Consider the following 24,909-nt stretch of genomic DNA (forward strand, 5'->3'; position numbering starts at 1 on the left):
TTCCTCCACCCCCCACAGGAAGGGGATGTCTAAAAAAAAAATTTTTTTTTTTTTGGTCTCATTATCTTTTCGGTTCTGAAAGTATGATTTAGGCCAGCCCTATTTTTAAGTTCCTTTTACATGTGAAACTGATGAAACACAAAATAAAGTCCCAGCAAAACAGTCTGCTCTTAAGAAAAAAGTAGTTGTGCTGGATTTTTTTCCTTTTGAAAAATGTTCATAATGAAGTGTCTTTGAAGGATGCTTTATAAAGCGGATGCTTTATAAAGCGGGAACCACATTAGAACATCATTTTCTGTTCATTGTTTTTTAGTCTGTTGCTAATTGATTACATTTGGCAATAGCATAACCAGTATTTTAGAAATAAGTGGTATAGTGGTTTCCTAAAGACCCCTAACCTGAAACAAGGGGATAATGAGAATAGGAGTAATGGAAGACAGACTCCTTCAAAGCAGAGCTGCTCAGTCTGCTTTCTTTCACCCTTCCTCGACAGTTTCTTCATTTTTCTAGTATGAATATATGTGAAATATGCCTTTTTGAAAAAAATCTGTCTTACATCCATTTTCCTTTTGGAAATTTCTCCTCTATTTGAAAATCTGCTTAACCATCATCCCTTTAAGCGTTAAAAATTTTTTTGTTTAATGAAATTTTTTCACTGGTTAAGGTAAAATTAGGTCTCATGAGAAGTTTTTCATATTTTAACAAAAACCTTTTTATGATATAGAGAGCCTCTTCTATCTAGTAAATTAGGTTTAAATTTAAAATATTGAATCTTTTAAGTAGTAGTTTTTAGGAATTGTGTGAGTACATTGATGCAGCTTCCAGGGTCTTTGTAAAAGAATAGAAGTAAAACTAATCAACCCAACCCTCTGGGATTTACTCAGCACTGAGATCCAGATAAATCTACCACCTGCATATATGCATTATAGATCTGGTTTGGTGGAGGGGGCACCTGGGTGGTTCAGCGGTTAAGTGTCCGACTTCAGCTCAGGTCATGATCTCACAGTTTGTGAGTTTGAGCCCCACATTGGGGTCAGTGCTGACAGCTCAGAACCTGGAGCCAGCTTCAGATTCTGTGTCTCCCTGTGTCTCTGCCTTCCCCCGCTTGTGCTCTGTCTCTCTCAAAAATAAAAATAAACATTAAAAAAAAAGATCTAGTTGGTGGAAACATTGGAGAGCCTTTTTAGAGTGGGAACATTTTTAAAGAGCCTATTGTTATATGCTGGGCCTTTCGGAGCCACCAAGAAAACTAATTATTGAAAAATAGTATTGAAGATGGTGAAAAAATTGTTCTTAGGTCTAATGAAAATAGGGTTACCTGAATCTGTGGCCATGAGTCCTTATCTGACCTTATGGAGCAATACAAAATAAAGCTACTGCTGATTCTTCAAAATTACAATTCTTAAAGTACTTGTAAACAGATATTTTGTCTTCAGTCCTGATTTCTTCAGGCTGAGAATATTCATATACTCATTAATGAATTATATCTTGAAACAGCTGAGTCATTCTTGTTTTACTCATAGGTAGTTGAAACCATCAAGACACTCTTCAGGTACTTTATAAACATTGAACATATGTTGAAGATGAAAGCAGATTAGTTAGGAGATTAAGACAGCCACATAGAACAGCGGTGCTCTTCACTGTCTGATAGTTGGAGAGTAAGTCAGACTGCCCTAATCTTAAGGAGATCTTCTTCATTTCTGATTTTTTTTTAACAAAAGAAAGTTCAACACAAAGGCCAGGAAATAATCACATTTTCACTTTTTCTTTGCAAACTCTGGCATAGGTATTTATGAACCTAACCCATTTTGAACAGTTTCCCCTTTTACTCCCAAATCAGTTAGTCGGTTGGGAAAGTTTAGTCCTCTGATTATTCTGTAATACCTGATTATTCTGTAATACAGTTCTATAAATTATACTTCATTCTTTTCTTATTCAGTTTTCTTTTAAACAAGATTTTTAGAAATACAGTGTTACTGAAAGATTCTCTCTGAAAGATTGAGTTAAACTCTTAATTAAAAATTACCTATTTTTAAATTTATTTTTTTTAGCAACTCCTTTTCTTCCTCTGCCTTTCTTTCTTTGCTGTGTCTCAACCATTATTTGTCCATCCAGGAGGACTAATTCTTATATGTTTTGTTTGTTTACTTTGAGAGAGTGAGAGAGTAGGGGAGGGGAGACAGGGAGAGAGAGAGAATCCCAAGCAGGCTCTGTGTTGATCGGGGCTCAATCTCATGACTGTGAGATCATAACCTGAGTCAAAATCAAGAGTTGGATGCTTAAGGGGCGCCTGGGTGGCTCAGTCGGTTAAGTGTCCGACTTTGGCTCAGGTCATGATCTCGCGGTCCGTGGGTTCGAGCCCCACGTCTGGCTCTGTGCTGACCGCTCAGAGCCTGGAGCCTGTTTTAGATTCTGTGTCTCCCTCTTTCTCTGACCCTCTCCTGTTCATGCTCTCTCTCTCTCTCTCTCTCTCTGTCTCAAAAATAAGTAAAATGTTAAAAAAAAAAAAAAGAGTTGGATGCTTAACTGAGCCACCCAGGTACCCCCAGGAGGACTCATTCTTAAACTTCACTTTCATCAGCTGTGTTACTTTCTGATCCTCATGAGTTTTCCTGTGTTTTATTTTTCCTGAGCCCAGTAGGACAGTTGACCCTTGAAATTGCTCAGAATTTGAGGTTTAATTGACTTGGACTGAGAAATGAGGGCTCAGTCCAAAATGATAGACTTGAACTCTTATCTTCCCACTTGCCAGGGCTCAGGTTGCCTCTTGTTTGTGTAACATAATTCTTAGTGTTTTCAGTTTCACAATTGCTAGTGATTAGATGTTTTCTTTTCTTCCTTTTGAATGTTTAACTTAACCAGAATCATTAAATATGAAACTAATGAGATTTAGCACATATTTGATTGTGTACATTGTATCATTACCAGGAGATTTCTTAAACCAATTCTTATAAAATTTTATCTAATAGAAAGAAGAATAAATCACATCGGGATATTAAGCGAATGCAGTGTGAGTGTGCACCTCTTTCTAAAGATGAAAGAGCGCAAGGTGAAATAGCATGTGGGGAAGATTGTCTTAATCGACTCCTCATGATTGAATGGTAAGTAAATTGAAATGCTCTGATTTTGCTCATTCTGTTAAATGTCCCAAAATATTAATTAGTAATGAATAAAATTTAACCTTTCTTCTTTTACCTAGTATTATTTATAAGCAATAAAATCTCCAATGTATAATAGCATTTATAAGGAGACAAATTTTCCTTGCATTATTCATTATAGTATACATTTTAAGTGCTCTGTAAAGTAGCCCTTAACCTTTTGTTTCTTATGTTTGTCCTGAGAGGCAAATGTTGGTCTTTTTTAGCTTTTACTATCAAATAAGATAAAATCCTAGCATTTCAAAAGGGTATAAAGTAAAATGTCTTCCACTTCCAAACCTCAGTCTCTCTGTTTGTAGTCTTTTCAGATAATTTTTATGCCTATACCAAAATATTTCCTCATTTTATGTATAGAAATGAAATCTTTCTATATGTACTTTTTTGAGTTTTATTCCCTCACCTTGGCCCAAACACACATGTTCTCACACATTCTCACACACTCTCATACACTCTTAATTAAATAAATTTTGGAGACCTGTTCAGTGCTACACGTGCAGACTTAGCTAAATCTTTCCCTTGGCTGCTTTATATAGTCTATTTATAGTTAACTCATAATTATTAATTTTCAAAGATAGATATTTGCTTCTGTATTTTTCTTTTTTTAAAAAATTTTTTTGAATGTTTATTTTTGAGAGAGAGAGAGAGAGAGAACAGGAGAGGGGCAGAGAGAGAGGGAGACACAGAATCCGGAGCAGGTTCCAGGCTCTGAGCTGTCAGCACAGAGCCTGATGCGGGGCTTGAACTCGTGAACTGTGAGATCATGACCTGAGCCAAAGTTGGACACTTAACTGACTGAGCCACCCAGGTGCCCCTGCTTTTGCATTTTTCTTATAAACGGTAAACATCTTTACATTGAAAATTGTGTGATTAAGATTTTTTACCAATTTTATGAAAAATTTGTTTCCTTAATTTTTTTTAATGTTTATTTGTTTTGAGAGAGAGCGAGCGAGCATGCGAGTCGGGGGAGGGGCAGAGAGAGGGAAAGAGAGAATCCCAAACAGGCTCTGAGCTATCAGTGTGTAGAGCCTGACACAGGGCTCAATCCCACGAACCGTGAGGTCATGATCTGAGTCCAACCCAGGAGTTGGGCGCTTAACCAACTGAGCCATCCAGGTGCCCCAGTATCCTTATTTTTTAACATGGAAAGAATATTAAGGTGATTTATAGTGTAGATACTTTGTTTTCAGTGTTGATGAATGGTTTTCTTTCTTTTTTTTTTTCTTTTTATTTTTTGGATGTGTTGGTTTTTTTTTAATAGAAACCACATCACTTCATTTGTTACAGCAGTAATGAGGCAATAATTCAAGAGGGTCCCAGAAAGCTTTTTCATCCACAAAATAACAGAAAGAAAAAGCACCTTCACCACTCACGCTCTTGGTTAGCTTTTTCTTTTGATCTCTGTTCCCCTACCCACAATAGTATGTTGCTTCCAGAATGGGATTCTGCCTTCGAATGTTGTATGAGTCGGGAGGCTAGTCTATCCGCTTCCCTTAAGACCGAATGGAAGTTCCTAACTTAGCTGAGAAACCTGGACAAGTCTTCTTTGATTTCAGCCTCATCCCAAGGCCCATGAATGTTTTCTTTAAAAAGCTGCAGGTGAATGAGGTAGAAAGGGCAGAGACAAGAGATGGAAACCAGCAGAAGGGCAAAGAGGATGGCTCCCACAGCACTAATGGACAGCAGGCCTCCCAAGGCTGAAAATGCAAAAAGCAGTGTGACACCCATGTAGCTACGGGGAGTACATGCCTTCAGTTTCTTCTGCAACATGGGCCACAGGGCAAAAATCTGGATGGCAAAAGTCAGCATGATGAAGGCATGCAGGGAACGGGGCAGGCATGAGGCAAGGCAGACAGAAGCTAAGGTGGCCATGTTCAAGGACAGTGTGCTGGATACAATGGCAGCATTGGCACCATAGTCAAAGAAAATGAGGCAGCCTAAAAGCATGAAGACTGACATGGCATAGATGGTGTCAGTGCTGACAGACTCTGTCAGGGTCTTCAGCACTGGGGAAGAACCGTAGGTGAAAGTAATGAAAATCAGGGCACTCTTCAAGTCAGCCCACCGGGTCTGCCCCCTCTTCTTCCGTCCTTCACCTCTGTCAATGAGATCAAACAAAACATAGCCAATCAGTGAAGAAGCCAGGCCAGTCCCAGAGAGCCATTGGGGGGCCAGAAGGCCCTCATCCATATACCACCAGATGACCACAAACACACAGACACTGCACACTGCTGTATCACCACGTTCGACTCGAAGACCACAGCCCGGTACTGGTATTTCCGGGCGTAGATGTTTTTCCGGAGCTCTTCCAGGAAACGCCGGTCCATGTGGTTATCGGGAAATGGCTATCGCTCGTACAAGACCTGCCACTTGGCCTGCTTAGTGTCAGCTACAGGCTGGGTCCCCATTACCCTCTCCCTCAAACTCAGGCCAGCTCAGTCTCCCTCGCAGAAGTCCACGTGGTTCTTGTTCCTTACAAAGTTCTGAAATAAGACCTCTCTGGAAATCCCATGCTGGGTGGTGGCTGATACTGCACTGACCTTCCCTTGCTTTCAAAGGCAGCAACCCAGGCTAGGCCTGCAACAGATGAGTTTGTTCTCTGAGGCAGGACAGTACGGCCAAGTTCCTGCCCGCAGTTCCTCAGGCTGCGTGGCCGGGAAGGGCGGCCGCCCGCCTCCTTCCCCATCCGGGGCGCCAGGGGTTGCTGAACTGTTTTCTTTCAAGGCCCAGATTTTGGTTTTGCTCATGTTCAAGTATTATGAGAACAAAACCTATACCTCAGAAAATTAAAGAGAAAGCATTTTTGGCAATTCCTTTATCTAAATTGAAAGTAGAGGGGCGCCTGGGTGGCGCAGTCGGTTAAGCGTCCGACTTCAGCCAGGTCACGATCTCGCGGTCCGTGAGTTCGAGCCCCGCGTCGGGCTCTGGGCTGATGGCTCAGAGCCTGGAGCCTGTTTCCGATTCTGTGTCTCCCTCTCTCTCTGCCCCTCCCCTGTTCATGCTCCGTCTCTCTCTGTCCCAAAAATAAATAAACGTTGAAAAAAAAAATTAAAAAAGAAAAAAAAAGAAAGTAGAGATGACATTACGCATGTAAGAAGAGGAGACGTGAGACTTAGCCCTATTCTCCTAAGTTGACAGTGTAGCTCTGGTCTCTGCGTTCTTCTGACTTTCCTGCCAGCCTTGCTAAAGAGATAGGAAGTATAGGATATCTTTCTTCTCATGTTTCTCACACTTAAACTTCTAGTAGTTGTCAGGATTAGGTTCAAATTTAGCCTGGTATGCAGAGCTCTTCATCGTATATCAACAACCTGCCTTTCCATCTTCCAGCAATCCACCTTTCTTGTTAGTCATCCTCAGCTGTTTTATTCTCCTTTCCTCAGGTGGGCCTTGTTTCCTATTTCTGCACATGGGCAAGCTCTGTGGTATCTCATTTGTTTGTTTGTTTGTTTGTTAATCCACATCCTATCTGTCATTAGAGATTCGGCTTTGAAGAATTGATTTTCTCTGTTTCTCATTTCAGTTCTTCTCGGTGTCCGAATGGGGATTATTGTTCCAATAGACGGTTTCAGAGAAAACAGCATGCAGATGTGGAAGTCATACTCACAGAAAAGAAAGGCTGGGGCTTGAGAGCTGCGAAAGACCTTCCTTCGTAAGTTATGTTGTAATCATCTTTCATTTCCTTTTTGTGTTGTTGAAGTTGGTTAGCTACTTTGTAGGAAGGAAAATAACGTGTCTATTATACTGAAGTTTAATAATGTTTATTGTGTAGAATGACCACCTGGTAACTAGTTTAAAAAATTTTTTTTTCCCATTTCTTTTAGGAAATTAAAAAAAGAAAAAAAAAAAACCTCCTCTGTCTCTGTATATGAAGAGCATTTTGTCATTTGTGACATTTGGACCAGATGGGTCCTTCTTTGTATGACAGTTACTTTTCCTTTAATTCCAAGCAGTTACCAGTGTTTGCTGTAGACCCCCAGAATCACTATGAAACTGTAAGGATTTGGGACAGAATTGATTAGTTAGTTTATATAAAACTGAGTTGGAGAGGGGGTGCCTGGGTGGCTCAGTCGATTGTCTGACTCTTGATTTTGGCTCAGGTCATGATCCCAGCGTCGTGGGATTGAGCCCTGTATTGGGCTCTGTACTGAGTGTGGAGCCTGGTTGGGAGTCTCTCTCTCCTTCTCTTCCTCTCCCCTCCTTGTGCTCTCTTTTTCTCTCTCTCTAAAATTAAAAAATAATAATAATTAAATAGATAAACCTTGGAGTAAGAGGGGAAGAGAGTATCTGAGATGATTGAGGTAGGGATTAAAAACAATTAATAAACATTTATTGAATGAGTAAATGTTGCTTTCTACCTAATTCCTGTAACTTTTTTGTACATAATGCAATAAAAGGTTCACTTTATTTTCTACCATATTTAGTGTTTCCTTTAAACAGTAAGTTTTTTATGGAAAGCATATTTAAGTATCATGAAAGATGAGTACCTTTTTCTTTAAATATATACAGATTACATGTGTTTATGATTGAAAAAGTCTTTTAAATATGTAAAAGGAGTAAAGGAAGAAAATAAAACTGTTTCTTAAAGCTTTCTTAAGCTCCTCACGAAGAACCCTGCTTTGGTAAAATACCCTAGACTGGATATTTTCAGGTTTCCCATATTTTCCTACTCCTTTAATTTCCATATGCTAATGGTAGTGCTGGTTTCATAAATTTTTAGTTCGAAACTGTGTAGATGTTCACGAATAGAGTATTCATTCCCGTTGAACAGGGACATTGTCCGATATACATAGAATTAGGAGTTCTTTGGAACAAATCTGCTAGTTAGTGTTAAATATCATGACATTCTCTCTGTATATTGTACCTGTTTCTTCTCTACTGAAGATACTAAATAACTGAGGAAAGACTGGTCAGGGGTGGAAGGTAACTTGAAAGAAGCCAAGGAGAGAGATTAATCATAATTACTGATAAATGCTAGAAAAAACTCACAGAGAATGCAGTCAGAGAAAAGATGGGTTTATAATTTTTTTTAAGTTTATTTAAGAGCGAGAACGAGCAGAGAGAAGGGGAGAGAACAGAATCCCAAGCAGGCTCTGCACTGCCAGTGTGGAACCTGATGTTGGGCTTGAACTCACAAACCTGTGAGATCGTGACTTGGGCTGAAATCAAGAGTTGGATGCTTAACTAACTGAGCCATCCACGTGCCTCAGGAGAAAAGATCTGCTTGACCTTTGACATCATTAGAGGTCTTTGAATAAAGGCAGTAGAAGGGCTGCTGTATTTAAATTATCTTTTTTCTTAGAACATAAAGCCTCTAATATTTCAGTGCCTCCTGATTTCTTCAGAGCTGTTTCTCAGCTGTGAATCACTGTTTTCATGGCATTGTAAACCAGATTTGAGTGTTTGTTTTAATGTCTAGTTAGAGCAAGGATACACATTTTGATAGTATGTATAAACATAAAAGCATCTTGGAATCAACATTTTTTTTTTAATTTTTTTTTTTCAACGTTTATTTACTTTTGGGACAGAGAGAGACAGAGCATGAACGGGGGAGGGGCAGAGAGAGAGGGAGACACAGAATCGGAAACAGGCTCCAGGCTCTGAGCCATCAGCCCAGAGCCTGACGCGGGGCTCGAACTCACGGACCACGAGATCGTGACCTGGCTGAAGTCGGACGCTTAACCGACTGTGCCCCCCAGGCGCCCCGGAATCAACATTTTTAAAAAAGTATTAGGAAGGAGAAAACCTCAGTTAGATGTTAGGTACTTTACATATATTTTAATTATATCTTGTATAAGACCGTATTTATTCTTTTCAATATTTCCTTAAATCTATTTTTTTGCATAGATATATGTGTTTTCCATACAGCTCCTAGGCAGGAAGTGCTATTGTTTCCCTTTTGTTTTGCCAGGAACACCTTTGTCCTGGAATATTGTGGAGAGGTACTTGATCATAAAGAGTTTAAAGCCCGGGTAAAGGAGTATGCACGAAACAAAAACATCCACTACTATTTCATGGCCCTGAAGAATGATGAGGTGAGCGGCACAAATGTATTTGCTTTGAAACAGATCTGGAAATTGTTGAGTTTGGAAGGGTCACTGATACAGACTGATCTTGAAAATAAATTAAGTGACAAAAAAGAGGGACAGAATAGTATATATAGCTTTTCTTTACAAAAAGGAGAGAGGGAGATGTTTTTGTTTACAAAAAGGGAGAGGGAGATGTTTACATATACATGTAAATGTAAACCTGTGAGCTTCATATTACAACTCTTAAAAATTACTGATACCCCAGAAGAGTTTTTTTAATGTGGGTTATATTTGTCAATACTTACATAAAAATTAAAGCTGAAAAATTGAAAAATATTTGTTAAACCACTTTAAAGTAACAAGTCAATTATATGTTGACATAAATAACATGTTTTTATGAAAATAATTTTCAACATATTTTTGTTTTAGTGAGGAGTGCAACTGTTTTACATTTTTACAAATCTCTTTAATGTCTGGTGTGATAAATTTTAGCTAGAGTCTTATATCTGTCTCTACATTCAGTCCTGGAAAACCTATTTCTAGATCCTACCCCAGACTTGCTGAATCTAGATCCTACCCCAGACTTGCTGAACTCTGGTGGTGGGTCCAGCAGGAGTTTTAACATGCTTTCCAGGGAATTCAGATACACATTCAAGTTGGAGAGATCCTGCACTGTGATGTAACATGCACTTTAAAATGGAGTTTTATACACATGAAGTGAGATTGGAATATAAGAGGATGTTAGAAGTAGCTAAAAGTAAATGGAAGAGACATTGATAGATATGGAGATCGTTTTGCCTGTAAGATGTTTATAGTTAGCAGATGTCCCAGAGGAAGTAGTTAGGTATTTGTCACTTGGATGTGTCTGTATGTGAAAGAGGAGGCGGGGTTGGGCATGCAGATCTTACATTTGCCTAATGCCTTTCCTTTGCAAAATATATGTATATTTTAGGTCTCATTTTTATCTCTTAAATGATCCTTTTCCCTAGATAATAGATGCCACTCAGAAAGGAAACTGCTCTCGTTTCATGAATCACAGCTGTGAACCAAACTGTGAGACTCAAAAAGTAAGTTGAGGTAGATTTAGAAGTTTGGATCTTTGTTCAAGATTGATGTTGTATTAATTTTAGAATCCATATCAAGGCTTCCCATGGATTTTATTTTTAAATCATTTTAATTGTTTTTTCCTATTGTTAAAAATCTTATTTTGAATTAAGTTCAGATTTATAAAATAATAGTGCAGAAACAGTACAGAGTTCCATATATCATCCTTCACCTAGCTTCCTCAAAGGTTCACATTGTAAATAGCCATTATACAGTTATCCAATCCAGGAAATACTGTTAACTATTAACTAATCTAAAGTCTTTATTCATATTTTGCCATCTGTCATTTTTCTGGACTAGGATCCAATCCAGGAACTCCCATTGCATTTAATTGTCACCTCTCTTTGCCCATAAGTTTTAACTATTATTTCAAAGGTGCCAAAATACAAAACTAAAATTGAATTCTGATGAAGTCCAGTGTGTACTATTCAGATTTTTATCAGCTCTTAATCCAGGTGCCAAATTTGGCTGCTTTAATAATGTAAGGGGGGGCTGAATGGCCACAGATAAGAGAGATCATATATCATGTACATGGAGTGACACTGCTTCTCCTCAACAAGGCCAGACTCCGAGTCATGCTCCTCTCTTTGTCCCTGTGCCTGGCACATAGTTGATGCTTGATAAATTCATTTATTGAATTTGGTAAAACATTTTGAGATAATTTTAGTACTGTCTCTAATTTGTGTTTTGATCTTAGATTAAAAAAAAAAATACACACACACACAAACGTTAGAACATTGGTTCTTTCTTAGGCTAAGAAAGCTATGGACCCACACCCTAGAAAAGTAGTATCAATGGTTCCCTCTCATAATAGTGCTTTCGGGGCGCCTGGGTGACTCAGTCGGTTAAGCGGCCGACTTCGGCTCAGGTCATGATCTCGCGGTCTGTGAGTTCGAGCCCCGCGTCGGGCTCTGTGCTGACAGCTCAGAGCCTGGAGCCTGTTTCAGATTCTGTGTCTCCCTCTCTCTCTGACCCTCCCCCGTTCATGCTCTTGTCTCTCTCTGTCTCAAAAAATAAGTAAACGCTAAAAAAAAAAATAATTAATTAATTAATTAATTAAATCGTGCTTTCAACTCCTGGATATTTTTTTTTGTCCTTTTGACCGGTATACTAATAGATCTTAGATACGGCTCTTCTGGGAGCCAAGCCATATAACGAATAGGGGAACACACTCCATGATCACTTTATGTAAGTTCTGTTCTAGTTTTGTCTGCATCTGGTGGCCATGTGTCTAGCTGTGAGATTTCCACTTGTACTGTGTCCCTTCATCTCTTTAAGTCTGGGGATTTTCATCAGTAATGTGCTCAAAAGATCTGAACAGGAGCTCTGCAGTCGAGTTACGTCTTACATGTTCTGGAACCACAAGTTCTAACCCCTGTGTATTTACTCCCATTTTAAATCTTGAGTTTTATGCAGTTGTTGTCATGCTTTCTTTCCCTTTCCCTATACTCAGTCATAGGACCATTGCTTTATGAAATTAAACATTTGGCATCATTCTTTCCCTGGTTCCATGCCTCACCTTATCTTGGAATATAGTTACTTTTAACATAATAATATGAATTTGCCAGTAACAGTCAATGACACCAAGCATTCTCTATCTGCTTATTTTTAGTACAAGTGAATATTTACTGTGTGGAAATGTGTATTAAGACAGGTATAAGTAGCAGTTACTTTTATTAGAGACAAATTATAGGTGATACTCAACCTGGTAGTTTATTAAATAAGATTAACACTTAAATACGGTAGTTTACTTCAAGAAAAAAGTTTCCTATTTGCTATTTGGTAAAGTCTTCTTAATTGTCAAAAGAGGCTCATGCATTATTAAGGCAAATGATCTTTAAAGAAAAACACACAGATTAATCGGTTACAAATTTCTTTTCTTTTAAAAACAACTTCTCAGTGGACTGTGAACGGACAACTGAGGGTCGGGTTTTTTACCACCAAATTAGTTCCTTCAGGCTCGGAGTTAACATTTGACTATCAGTTCCAAAGATATGGGTGAGTATTGTTTTTATTCTGTTTCGCTGCTTCTGGTGGGGAAATGGACTGTTCAGATACAGAGATATAAAACTTTGATATGAATTACTAAGAAGTTATATGGGGATGCCTGGGTGGCTCAGTTGGTTAAGCATCTGACTTCGGCTCAGGTCATGATCTCACAGTTTGTGAGTTTGAGCCCACACCGGGCTCTGTGCTGACAGCTCAGAGCCTAGAGTCTGCTTCGGATTCTGTGTCTCCCTCTCTCTCTGCCCCTCCCCCACTCAGGCTCTGTCTCAAAAATGAATAAAGGTTAAAAAAAAAAAAGTTATATGTACCACCAGTTCTTTACTTTTTCAGTTTTCTGTGTTTTTTCTTACTGTGACATTTCCAGCCATTAAAGGATTTGTACAGGAACTACATAATTTTCTTCTGAATTTCATGCTGTCTTATTTATATATTATGTTTCTTAAGTAATTAGAAAACCCTTTAAATTTTGGAAATGTCTACAGTGTGTGTATAAGTGTGTATTTATCTGTCAGTTATCAACTCATGACTAATCTTTTCTCATCTGTACCACATTGTACTATGAAAAATAATTTACGTTCTTTTGAACCAAAATAATAACTGATACAATAACAGTGAATACCCCTAGCATCTATATTGTGGTTTCACAGAATCCCACTAAAAGGAACAGGGTTCCTTGGAGAAGTGTCTGATTTCAAGTTAAGACAGGAATTAGACAAGGGGATTTTGGTTTATTTTGTCATACCAGAAAACCAGTTATGAAAGATTAGGAGATTCTTGTCAAAGGGTCCCAGGAGCTAGCTTTAATAGGCTCTCAAAACAGTGGGAGAAGGGGGCGCCTGGGTGGCGCAGTTGGTTAGGCGTCCCGACTTCAGCCAGGTCACGATCTCGCGGTCCGGGAGTTCGAGCCCCGCGTCAGGCTCTGGGCTGATGGCTCAGAGCCTGGAGCCTGTTTCCAATTCTGTGTCTCCCTCTCTCTCTGCCCCTCCCCCGTTCATGCTCTGTCTCTCTCTGTCCCCCCCCCCCAAAAAAAACAACAAAAAAAAAAGTGGGAGAAGGGTGCCTGGGTGGCTCAGTCGGTTGACTTTGGCTCAGGTCACGATCTTGTGGTTTGTGAGTTCGAGCCCCACAAGGGGCTCCCTGCTGTCAGCGTTGAGCCTGCTTTGAGTCCTCTGTCCCCTTCTCTCTCTTCCCCTTCCCTGCTCGTGCTGTTTCTCTCTCAAAAATAAGTAAACATTAACAAAAAACAACAAGAGTGGGAGAGTTTTCATTAACACTTAAGCATTGAAAGGATAATAACTGCAGTGGTTTGAAACGTATGATGTAAAAACCATGAGATTTAATGATACTTTAAAAATAAAACTGCATTAGTCATAATAGAAGGGAACCAATTCATGATTTTTATAAAGTAGCTTAAAAGTCAGAAAAGGGGGGAGAAAAATCAAACACTTATCCTGCTTTCCCCAAGTGAATTCTACTTCAGGTTAAACCAAATAGTTGATGAGAGGAAGTTCTTCTTTTGGAGGTTCTTTTGTGCTAATGAATGAAGTAGTAACGGTATCACCATGTTGCATAACCTCGTGAACTAATGCATCAAGGCAGTGACCTAGCGTTCCGGGGATGAGTGCAGACCAGGTTCTGTGTACAGCTCCATGCTTTCTCCCTCTTACTTTTGCACTGTCCTATTTGAAGGAAGGAAAACTGCAGGTGCTGTTTGTGATTCCCTGCTCTATTTATTGAATAATTTATTTTTATGCCTTTGATTGCTACCATCATAAATTAAATCTATCAGTTTCCTTTTGGTATAGTTCTTCTTGCTTTTCTCAGGTAGTTGTGATCGCAGAATAAATAAATGGCCATGGTGGTTTGTACCCAGGCCTGTAGAGTTAGCCCTGTGTTGTTTCTACCACTTTTCCTGAACTCCACAATTATATTTACTTATTACTAAATTTCTTATTAGAGTCTCATCCTTAAGTGGTGATAACTTTTAATAATCATGTGTTTCCTTTTAAGTATCCTGTACATATTGAATTTCGTATCTGTGTACATCTATTTGTAAGAATATATTTGTTGTTCTTGGTGCCAGTTAAATATTTACATATGAGAGATGTTGAACTATTTAAGCAGTTTTGTTCTTAGCTCAATATATATATGATCTCTTATTTTTATACATTTTACACATGTCTACCTTTATATCTCTTTATGCACATATAAGTATAAAAATCCTTAATTTTTATACATGAGTAGGTACTCATAAAATGGAGAAATTACTCGTTAACTTCTTGGCTAATTTTGTCTAGCTAATAAAGGAGGATTAGAAAAAGAATATTTTTTTAAGAGCAGTTTTCAGGCATTTCCATTAAATGGTATTAGGTTTGTTGGAGTCTTTTAAAATAATTGTTTTTAGGCTGAATTGACTTCTTTCTTGTATGTGATTGTTAGGTTGTTGACATTTTTATGTGGTGTACTTTCACGTAACTGACATCTTTCCTATGTTCCTTGAACAGAAAAGAAGCTCAGAAATGTTTCTGTGGGTCAGCTAATTGCCGAGGTTACCTGGGAGGAGAGAATAGAGTCAGTATCAGAGCAGCAGGAGGAAAAATGAAGAAGGAACGATCTCGTAAGAAGGATTCAGTAAGTGTTTCTTTCATCCCTTTTTTTTCAACTTTTACCATATACCTTTAAAGGAGGGAGGTAGCTTTTCTGATTAAAATTTGAAAAGCCTTGGGGCGCCTGGGTGGCGCAGTCGGTTAAGCATTAAGCATCCGACTTCAGCCAGGTCACGATCTTGCGGTCCGTGAGTTCGAGCCCCGTGTCAGGCTCTGGGCTGATGGCTCAGAGCCTGGAGCCTGTTTCCGATTCTGTGTCTCCCTCTCTCTCTGCCCCTCCCCCGTTCATGCTCTGTCTCTCTCTGTCCCAAAAATAAATAAACGTTGGAAAAAAAAAATTAAAAAAAAAAATTTGAAAAGCCAAACAACAGAGAAATTCAGAATCAGAGGAGACCATTAGAGAAAGAAGTATGGTTGCTTTTTTTTTTTTTTTAATGTTTATTTTTGAGAGAGAGAGTGTGCAAGCAAGTACAAGCATGAGAGGGGCAGAGAGAGAGGGAGAGAATCCCAAGCAGGTTCCGTGCTGTCAGCGCAGAGCTTGACAAAGGGCTTCAGCCCTATGAACTGTGAGACCATGACCTGAGCCGAAATCAAGAGTTGGATGTTTAACCCACTGAACCACCCAGGTGGCCCTGGTTGCTGTTTTTATTTCAGGTTCATAGAGATTAGAATTAGGTGTTGCTAAGAACTACTGAAGTCATTGAAAACAATGGACTGATAGTTTTTTTGGAGCCTGTAAAACTCCTAATCCTACGTACAAATAAGATGTTTATCTATTAATTTACTTAAGTCTGATCTACATTCCTAGTCTTTTAATGTTGGTTTGTTTTTTGTTTGGAACTCTTAAAGTTTGCACATGTTCTTACAATCTCTGAAAACCCTCTTTGGAGGGGTGTAAGGTGAGTTTTGAGAGGTAATAGGCAACCCAGGAGTGAAAATGAAATAGTGTAAATGGTCTTTTTTAAAAATGGTGATTGAGGGGTGCCTGGGTGGCTTGGTCGGTTAGGCACCCGACTTCAGCTGAGGTCATGATCTCACGGTCCATGAGTTCGAGCCCCGCGTCAGGCTCTGTGCTGACAGCTCAGAGCCTGGAGCCTGCTTCGGATTCTGTGTCTCCCTCTCTCTCTGCTCCTCCCCCATTCACACTCTGTCTCTCTCTGCCTTTAAAAAATGAATAAATGGGGGCGCCTGGGTGGCGCAGTCGGTTAAGCGTCCGACTTCAGCCAGGTCACGATCTCGCGGTCCGTGAGTTCGAGCCCCGCGTCGGGCTCGGGGCTGATGGCTCAGAGCCTGGAGCCTGTTTCCGATTCTGTGTGTCCCTCTCTCTCTGCCCCTCCCCTGTTCATGCTCTGTCTCTCTCTGTCTCAAAAATAAATAAACGTTAAAAAAATTAAAAAAAAATGGTGATTGATAACCTTTTTTCTACCCCAGCTCACCTCAGTTACTACGGAGGAAGGAGCTATCTTGTTAATCAAGGGACTCTTAACTGGGACAAGAGCTTCACATTAAAAAAAAAAAAACAAAAAACAAAAAACCTTTTTTCTGAAGATTCCTTCACCAGAATAGCGTTTCTCAGCCTCCGAATCACCTGGCAGGGTCCATTGTGAAAAAGCGCATTTCTGGGTCCCCCCCCCCCCCTGTGAACCCTATTGGGGGGGGGGGGCTGAGGGGGTTAGCAAATTCCCCTGTGATTCTTTAGCAGTTAGCTCATGCCTGAGCTTTTCAGGAACTAATACATTAAGAAATATAAATGCTTAAGTTACATATAAATTAGTGTTTAGATGAGTAGATAGAAGATGTATAGGGTGAGGGGATAAAAGTATAATGGCTAAAAGGTGATGTCATTAAGCCCAAACTAAATTCTGTAAGAACCAAAAAGCATTGGAAAGGGCAGTTGAAAAAAAAGGCCATTTAAAAAGTGCCAAAAAGGAAAGCTTCAACAAATGGCCATGGTGGTAGACCACCCAAGACGAACACATGTTCTTTTGAGCATTGTGTGTACTTCCGCTCTGTTTTTGGAGAGCATATACTCTGTAGCAGTGTGCCAGACACTCAGCTCAGCTTTTGACATATGACTCATTTAATTCTCATAGCAAGCCTTGAAATTAGGTGCAAGGATTTTAACAGATGAGAACACTGAGGCATCACCCAGTAGGTGATGGTCTCTGCTCTGGTCTCTGCTCTTGACCATTGTGTTGCACTGCAAATTGTAGAGAATAATTCTATCTTCTCCCAACTTGGTGACCATTGTGGTCGGTCATAACAGCCAACATTTCTGCATTTTAAAACTTATTAAGTTGTTTTGTATAGGATTTTAGAAATGGTGTAATATGTACATTTCTGCAATTTGCTTTTTTTACTCTTATTTTAAAATTTGATCCACATTGACTTATAAACATATTAAAAATTTTTTTTTAATGTTTGTTCATTTTTGAGAGAGAGAGAGAGCACGAGCAGGGGAGGGGCAGAGAAAGAGGGAGACACAGAATCCGATGCAGGTTCCAGGCTCTGAGCTGTCAGCACACACAATACATGATCTTGAGATCATCACCTGAGCCAAAGTCAGAGGCTTACTGACTGAGCCACCTAAGTGCCCCTATATATATAAACATATTTTTAACTGCTGTAAAGTTTTTCATCATGTAACAGTTTATATATAGCCCTCCTAATGGACACTAGTGTTTTGTTTATTTTTTAATGTGTATTTTTGAGAGAGAGAGACAGGGTGTGAGCAAGGGAGGGGCACAGAGAGAGAGAGGGAGACACAGAATCCAAAGCAGGCTCTGGGCTTTGAGCTGTCAGCACAGAGCCCGACGTGGGCCTTGAACCCATGAATCATGAGATCGTGACCTGAGCTGAATTCAGATGCTCAACCGACTAAGCCACACAGGCTCCCCTGGACACTAGTGTTTTTAAGCTTTTCTCTTAATGTCATAATTTGTATCTGTATATGTCTCTTCTGCACATGTTTCTTTAAGGTGTATCCACCTTAAAGGCCTGTTAGGCTTCTTGACTTGAGTATTGCAGGAAACTTTTCTCTCAACTTTGTTAAGGTTGCTTTTATTTTTAACTTATAATTGATAGTTTGTCAGAGCAGCCACAAAATAGTCATTAAACATGTTGACCTATGTTAAAATCTCCATAAAAACTTCTCTTTGGCTATTTCCTGTTCTCAAAACTTACAGAATAAACTCTTTTTTTTAAATTTTATTGTTGGTGGGGAGTGTCCTTGTAATATGATGGTTTCTTAGGCAGTGTTACACCTCCATCATACCAATATCAGATGGCTTTCTATCTGATAAGATTCAAGAACAATCCCAAGGCACCAAAGTGTAGACATTCCTTTTCTTTGCTTATTTTTATTTTGGTAATGTTGTGTCCCATATCAGTATAGGCCTCGGTATTCTAGATGGAGTTTGGTGTAGCATGAATCTAGTCATTGTGGATTGCTCCAGCTATGAATTTGAAGTTACTCTGGAACAAGAATGATTTGGATAAGATTTTGCCCAGATAGAGGAATGAGTCTGAGTTCCGTAGAGGGGTTCTTTGCCCTGGCTGTAATGAAGAGTTGAACTCAAGTTAATTTTACTTGGATTGTCTCCTACTGAAAATCCCTTCTGCATGCCTAGATTCTGAATTACAGTCAGCTATAGTTGAAAGTCTTGGGAATTCTTTTGGGTAGAGGAGGCCATGGAAGGGATAAGATAGCACAGTTTAAAATACAGTTTTGATTATTGTAACTATTAACAAGAATATGTTAATAGCATTATAGTCTGCATCCCCATATTATCCCTTGATTGGTAAATTTTTTTTTTTTTAATTGATCTTATGATTGCATCTCTATACAGCGTATCTCCTTAACAAAACTATAAGCTTTTCCAGTTGAAGGTGATAGTTTTTTTGGGGGGATGTCACAAATCAGGTAATTAAATACTTAGCAGATGGAGGTATAATAATTCCCTATTACCTGATGATATTTGTAGTTTGTAAAGTACAAACAGTAAATAGTCTGAACCTTCCCTTAGTCTGTTTTGTTTAAGTTTGCGAAACAAATTGATAACCAGTGTACACAATAAAGAGGGCAAGAAGACACCTAAGAGAGGAAATATTTGCCTTCAACACATAACACACAAGCACTAATAACCAGAGTATATAGAGAGCTACTACTAATCACTAAGGAAAAAGCCAACACAAAAGAAAAATAGACAACATCCAGACACTTCACTAATCCAGATAGCTAATAAACAGAGAGAGATTAATTAACATCATTAATTATCAGGGGAATATCAATTAAAACTATCAGATGTCATTTATATACTCATCAGATTGGTAAAAAGTCTGATGACTGACTCCTAGGAACAGGAGATCTCCTGCACTGCTGGTGGGGGTGTAAATGGATGCAACCACTTTTGAAAGTACTTTGGAATTGTTTACTAAAAGTGAATGTATGTGCATCAGGAGTCACAGCAGCATCTGCTTCTATTAGAAAAAGTAGAGGGGCACCTGGGTGGCTCAGTGGGTTGAGCGTCCAACTTCGGCTCAGGTCATGATCTCACACCTTGTGAGTTTGAGCCCCGCGTCGGGCTCTGTGCTGACACCTCAGAGCCTGAAGCCTGCTTGTGCTTCTGTGTCTCCCTGTCTCTCTGCCCCTAACCCACTCGCATTCTGTCTCTGTCTCTCTCAAAAATAAATAAACATTAGAAAAAGTAGAAACAAGTCAAGTATCTGTTAACACTAATATAAACAAATTCATAATGTAATCCTACAATGAAAAACTGGTCATGAAAGTGCAGGAACTATGACTGCATGCAACAGCATGGAGGGCTCCTAAAATTTAAGGATGAATGTAGAATGAGCATGACACAAAAGTTTTGTCCAGTATGATTTCCATAAAGATGAAAAATAGACAAAATTATTTAGGGATTTATACACAGATGGTAAATCTGTTTTAAAAATCAGACGATGATTTCCTAAAAAGTTAGGAGATGTTATCTTGAGAGCAGAGAAGAGGAGGTATTAGAACAAGGGAAGGGCCCATGGAGCACTTCAGGAATGCTGACAGTGTTGTTCCCCCACCCCGCTTTTAACCTGCAAGCTGGTTGCGTGGATATTGCTCACCTGTTTATTAAATCTGTTTGTTTACAGGTCATTTATATACTTTATGTGTGTTGTATTTCATCAGAAACTATTAAAAATTCTTAGACCCATTAAAGATAGTTCATGGCCAAAAGGACTAAAGTATTTAAATAAGAAAGAGTAAATAATTTCTTGGATTAAGTACTCAATAGAATGAATTTTTAAGTGCTATAGAATTATGCATATATGTATAAATGTTCAATTATCAGTAATTTATTAACATATTCCTTAATCATTTTTATACTTTTATGTTAGCTTATAGTTACTTCAAATCCTTTCAGGTAGGTTGTGACCCATAAATTAAAAATAAATATTTGTAGTAAATGTAAATTAATGAGAGCGGTCTGTTGGTCCCCTGGCTCCCTTCCTCCCAGATACCCCAAAAGTTATTAATTCCACAATTGATTGTCCACTTGAGTACCCCAAATTATGGAAGCTGTAGCATGTTACTGGGATTGGTATGATAACTTTTAGGTATACAATACGACTATTAATCTTATAATTGTAGTGGGAATGTTCAAAGGTTCTTCACCTTCTGTGTTGTTTGCAAAATTTTGTTATTTTTACTTTAGTTTCTACATTTTTACTGTTTATTTCCTTAAGATAAGACTGCTACTGTTTTTATATCCCAGTGGAGCTTTCTATGGTATAGTATCTATTCGATAAATGTTTATTAAATGAAAAATAAAATTTATTTATGTGAAAACAAACAATGAAGCAAAATGCTCCATTTTGTCTCTTAAATGTTCAGAGTTATAGAATCCTTTCATGCCTAAATATGAAAAGAAAACCCCATCGCTTAGTCCAGTAGTATTTGCATCTGAAACTCTGTCCAAAGTGAGGTTCTGGTTGTTGCATTGGGGGGGGGGGGGCGCGGATGTGGAATTTTATTTAATTTTTTTAATTTTTTTAAGTTTATTTATTTTTGAGAGAGACAAGGAGAGTGAACAGGGGAGAGGCAGGGAGAGATGGAGAGAGAATCCCAAGTAGGCTCTGCACCGTCAGCGCGGAGCCCGGTGCAGGGCTTGAACTCACAAACTGAGTTCATGACCTGAGCCGAAACCAAGAGTTGGACGCTTAACCGACTGAGCCACCCGAGTGCCCCGGAAACTGTAATTTTAAAGCCCTTTGTCTTTCCTGCTCTAATCCTCTAGAGTTTGGGACATAGGAAGTTCTATATTTAGGATATACAGGAGAAAAACATCCTCAAGGAAATGGTCTTGGATTAATATTTAACTATAAATTGATTTTTCTGTGTAAATACTTAATCTGTTCAAAACATAAATGATACTGGAAATGAGAAAGGAGCTTTAAATGTACATTTGGAAGGGATAAAATGAATTTACATTTCTTCATCTCGCAGATAGCATCTCATGTTTTCTTATTTATTTTTGTTCTTCACCATTATGTTATGTGAAGTTTGTGGTATCATATAAAAAGGAAGTGTTCAGTGCATTGCCTAAAATTGAGATGATTAAAAGTTACGTAACAGAAAATTTCCTCAAGATTCTTCTCTTTCAGATTTGCTTTTGTCTATCAGCACATTCTGGACTTCTTTCATCTTAGGCCATGTCAGTTTAATGCCATCTTTGTATCTCTTCTGCATCGGTCGCTATCTTGTGTAAATTTTGTTCTGTTATTGCTCCACTAATTATTCTCAAATTCCATTTCAATCAGATTATTCCCCTTTTTTTGGATTCAGTAATAGACCTCTCTTGCTCAGTCACATCAAATCCAGATTTTTTTATATCACCTCTGAGATCTTCCGATCTAACAAGCCTTCCTTTAAATGAGGCTTTTCTCACTTCCTCACCACACGCATTGTCTACTCCAGCCAGGTGAAGCTAGGCACTATCCTAATTTTCCATTTCCCTGTGTTCATGATTTTCCCTCTACTTCACTCTCCCCTTTATCTTACCTCCTGCTAACCCTGCTTCTGTGAGTCCCCTTCTGGTGACTCATTCTAAACCGATGCCTTCCTTCTTAGGCCTCTAGGTTTTTAACATTTACATTTAATGCTTCATTGTTTGTTTTCACATGAATTAATTTTATCTCCCCCAGAGTAAGTTCTGTAAGCCATCTTTATACCTTTTATAACACAGCTGGAAAACAACTGTTGGTAGGTTGATTTGTTGTTGTTCCCCCATTATTTAAATGTAATATTTGAAACACGCAGAGAATAGATGTAAGTTATAAGGTATAATTATAAAAGAACGTCTCTGCTTCTTGCTCCCTGCTTAGCCCCTGGAGAACACCAGTGTTTGGAATTGTGTCTTACCTCCATTGCCTTTTTAAAATTAATTTTGCAGACATGCATCTATAAAATTTTTGTTTCTGAGGCTTACAAAAACAGATTCATACAGCATGTAATCTGGAAGTTTTTTCATACAACATTATGTTTATAGGATTGATGAATGTTGTTGCATTTGGCTGCACTTTATTCCTTTCACTGTGGTAGAATGATCCGTTGTATGAACATGCTGGTTTATACAACCTGGCTACAGATGTTTGCATTGTTGGTAGTTTTTTGCTATTACAAGGGCTGTGCAGTGAACATTGTTTGGACTCTTTGAGTACACATGTGGAGAGGTTTCTCTAGGGTTTATTCTTAGGTGTGCAGTGCTAGGCATAGGGGATACAAATATTTATTTTTGAAGCCAGTGCTTTATTTTTTTCCGGCATACTTTTCACCTAACAATTTGTTGTTTGTCTCCCAAAAAGGGCAGACTTTTGTTTTGCTTCATTGCAATGTCTTTAGCACCCAGGATTATATTTGACATATAATAAGTAGTTGGTAAATATTTGATGAGAGAATGAAATGCTTTTCAAATTGATCATACTAATTTATACTTTCATCAACAGTGCATAAAGTGCCTTTTGATCCACATCTTTGCCTAGACTTGATATTATCAGACTTATTAATTTTTTTTTTTCCTGGGTTAATCTAGTAAATTTAACATGTTTTCTCACTCTGGGTCTAATTGCATTTTCCCTATTACTGACAAAGTTGAGCATCTTTTTTAGGCTGTTTGATTCTTAGATTAGTGGGGTTTGTTGTTTTTGTTGTTTTTATAACCAGATATTTTTCTTTGCTGTGGCAGGTGGATGGAGAGCTAGAAGCTCTGATGGAGAATGGTGAGGGTCTCTCTGATAAAAACCAGGTGCTCAGCTTATCCCGGCTAATGGTTAGAATTGAAACTTTGGAGCAGAAACTTACCTGTCTTGAGCTCATACAGGTGAGCTCTTTGATACTAATTTGTTTTTTATTTCTGAGTTTGTGGTGGGGCATCTAACTTTAAACCGTTTATTTTTTGTACACTTTTATTTTGCATCAATCAAAACAAAGTTTCTGGGTGTTTTGTGAATATAAACAAAAGTTTTATTCCTCTTTGTGGACCCTTTTTAATGCTGTGTTTGGTATTTCCTACCCCAACCCACCCCAACCCCATCCCAATACCCTGCATCTTGCTTCCCTTCCCCCATGGAAGAACACGCATTCACAGTCTTGCCTGAAGTCCTTTCTGGAACGTCATGGGCTGTCTTTGTTGTGGATCTGGATGGCAGAGCTAGGTGATGGCCGGGAAAGTAACCAGAAGCTTCAAGAAGAGGTCAGTTCACATTCAACTTGCTTGTTTTTTAAAACCACTATATAGATTACTTAGGTTGAGCGATAATATCAGTGGTAATGAATCTAGCACTATATTTACTACTGGTATTAAATAATTTTATTATCTTAGTATCATTCTTGTAACTATAACCTTTACTTAAAACTTGCTAGTAGTGAGTTTGCCCTATGGCTATAGAATCCCTATAGTTGATATTGTGTAGCTGGGAACTGCAAGAGCAAAATACAATATCATAGTTGAGTGAAAGATCTAGTTCGTTGCTAAAGCCATAGTTTTAAACAGATAGGAAGCCATATGAAACTTAAATTCTGGTGTTCTAAAAAATTAGTGAAGAGCTGAATTCTGGATGACCAGAGTAAGAACATTTTGAGGAGTCAATAAGTGTTTTAAAGATCTAAATAAATGTTCATTGCAGCATTGTTAGTGGAGTTGTGATGTTTATACCTCCCCATGAAATAAGCAATATTTTTTAACCTAGTCTAAATGTAGTTCTTTTTAATATAATACCAAAGTGTTGCATGTTACGTATAGAGAGAGAGAGAGATAATACCAAATAATGCACTTTTAAAAACATCAGGAATAAGCAAATAAGTGGTTATCTTGCCTCCATTCTTCTCCCAGGAGATTTGGCAATAAGTAGAAGTTGAGGAGGACTTGGGGTAGGTGGGTGGGTTGGTTGGTTGGTTTCTTTCTTTCTCTCTTCCTCCCTCCCTTCCTCCTTTTTTTCCTTCCTTTCTTCCTTCAAGATCTAGTTGACTTTATTAAATGATTTATGAATTGGGCAGCATCCTATCGAGCAAGTGGAGGGGAACTCCCTATCCTTGGGGTTTCTGTAGGACTACATTAGGGAGTACTTTAGAAGAAATTCTTGGATTTCCGGATGGAGGGGATGATTATCTCTGAAGAGAGAGTCTCATTTTGTTAGATAGCTATTTATCAAAAGCTAAACGAGGTAAGTAATATCTGCATTGTTTTGTGTGTGTATGTGAGACATCATTTAAATATATGTTGTTGCATAGTTCCCAAGCCTATATCACAGTCATTTGGGAAACTTCTTAGAAAAAGATACCCAGGATGAGGTCCACTAGCGTATGTATATATACGTGTGTGTGTGTGTGTGTGTGTGTATACACATACATATACATACACACACACACACGTATATATGTATGTGTATATGTATATGTGTGTGTGTGTGTGTATTTTTTTTTTTTTTTAATCTCAGGTTTGAGAAGCACTGGTGGAGGAT

The 24,909-nt window shown here is 38.5% G+C and overlaps 1 protein-coding gene and 1 pseudogene across 1 annotated transcript in view; one reads left to right on the plus strand and one right to left on the minus strand.

The window, feature by feature from the left end:
- The window catches only part of LOC121026806 (histone-lysine N-methyltransferase SETD2-like), a 57,922-nt gene extending 34,220 nt beyond the window's left edge, over positions 1-23,702 (plus strand). Inside the window, exons 4-11 of the mRNA XM_040469588.1 lie at positions 2,970-3,101; positions 6,676-6,804; positions 9,064-9,187; positions 10,171-10,248; positions 12,186-12,283; positions 14,797-14,923; positions 23,136-23,270; positions 23,523-23,702. Of these exons, the coding sequence (XP_040325522.1) occupies positions 2,970-3,101; positions 6,676-6,804; positions 9,064-9,187; positions 10,171-10,248; positions 12,186-12,283; positions 14,797-14,923; positions 23,136-23,270; positions 23,523-23,687 (988 nt within the window). The 3' untranslated portion in view covers positions 23,688-23,702. The remainder of the gene's footprint in view (positions 1-2,969; positions 3,102-6,675; positions 6,805-9,063; positions 9,188-10,170; positions 10,249-12,185; positions 12,284-14,796; positions 14,924-23,135; positions 23,271-23,522) is intronic.
- On the minus strand, positions 4,386-5,694 carry LOC121026807 (phosphatidylinositol N-acetylglucosaminyltransferase subunit C-like; annotated as a pseudogene).
- Positions 23,703-24,909: the final 1,207 nt, after the last annotated feature.

The sequence above is a fragment of the Herpailurus yagouaroundi genome, unplaced genomic scaffold (assembly GCF_014898765.1).
Source record: "Herpailurus yagouaroundi ecotype Mexico unplaced genomic scaffold, PumYag 162519, whole genome shotgun sequence".
Lineage (NCBI taxonomy): Eukaryota > Metazoa > Chordata > Mammalia > Carnivora > Felidae > Herpailurus > Herpailurus yagouaroundi.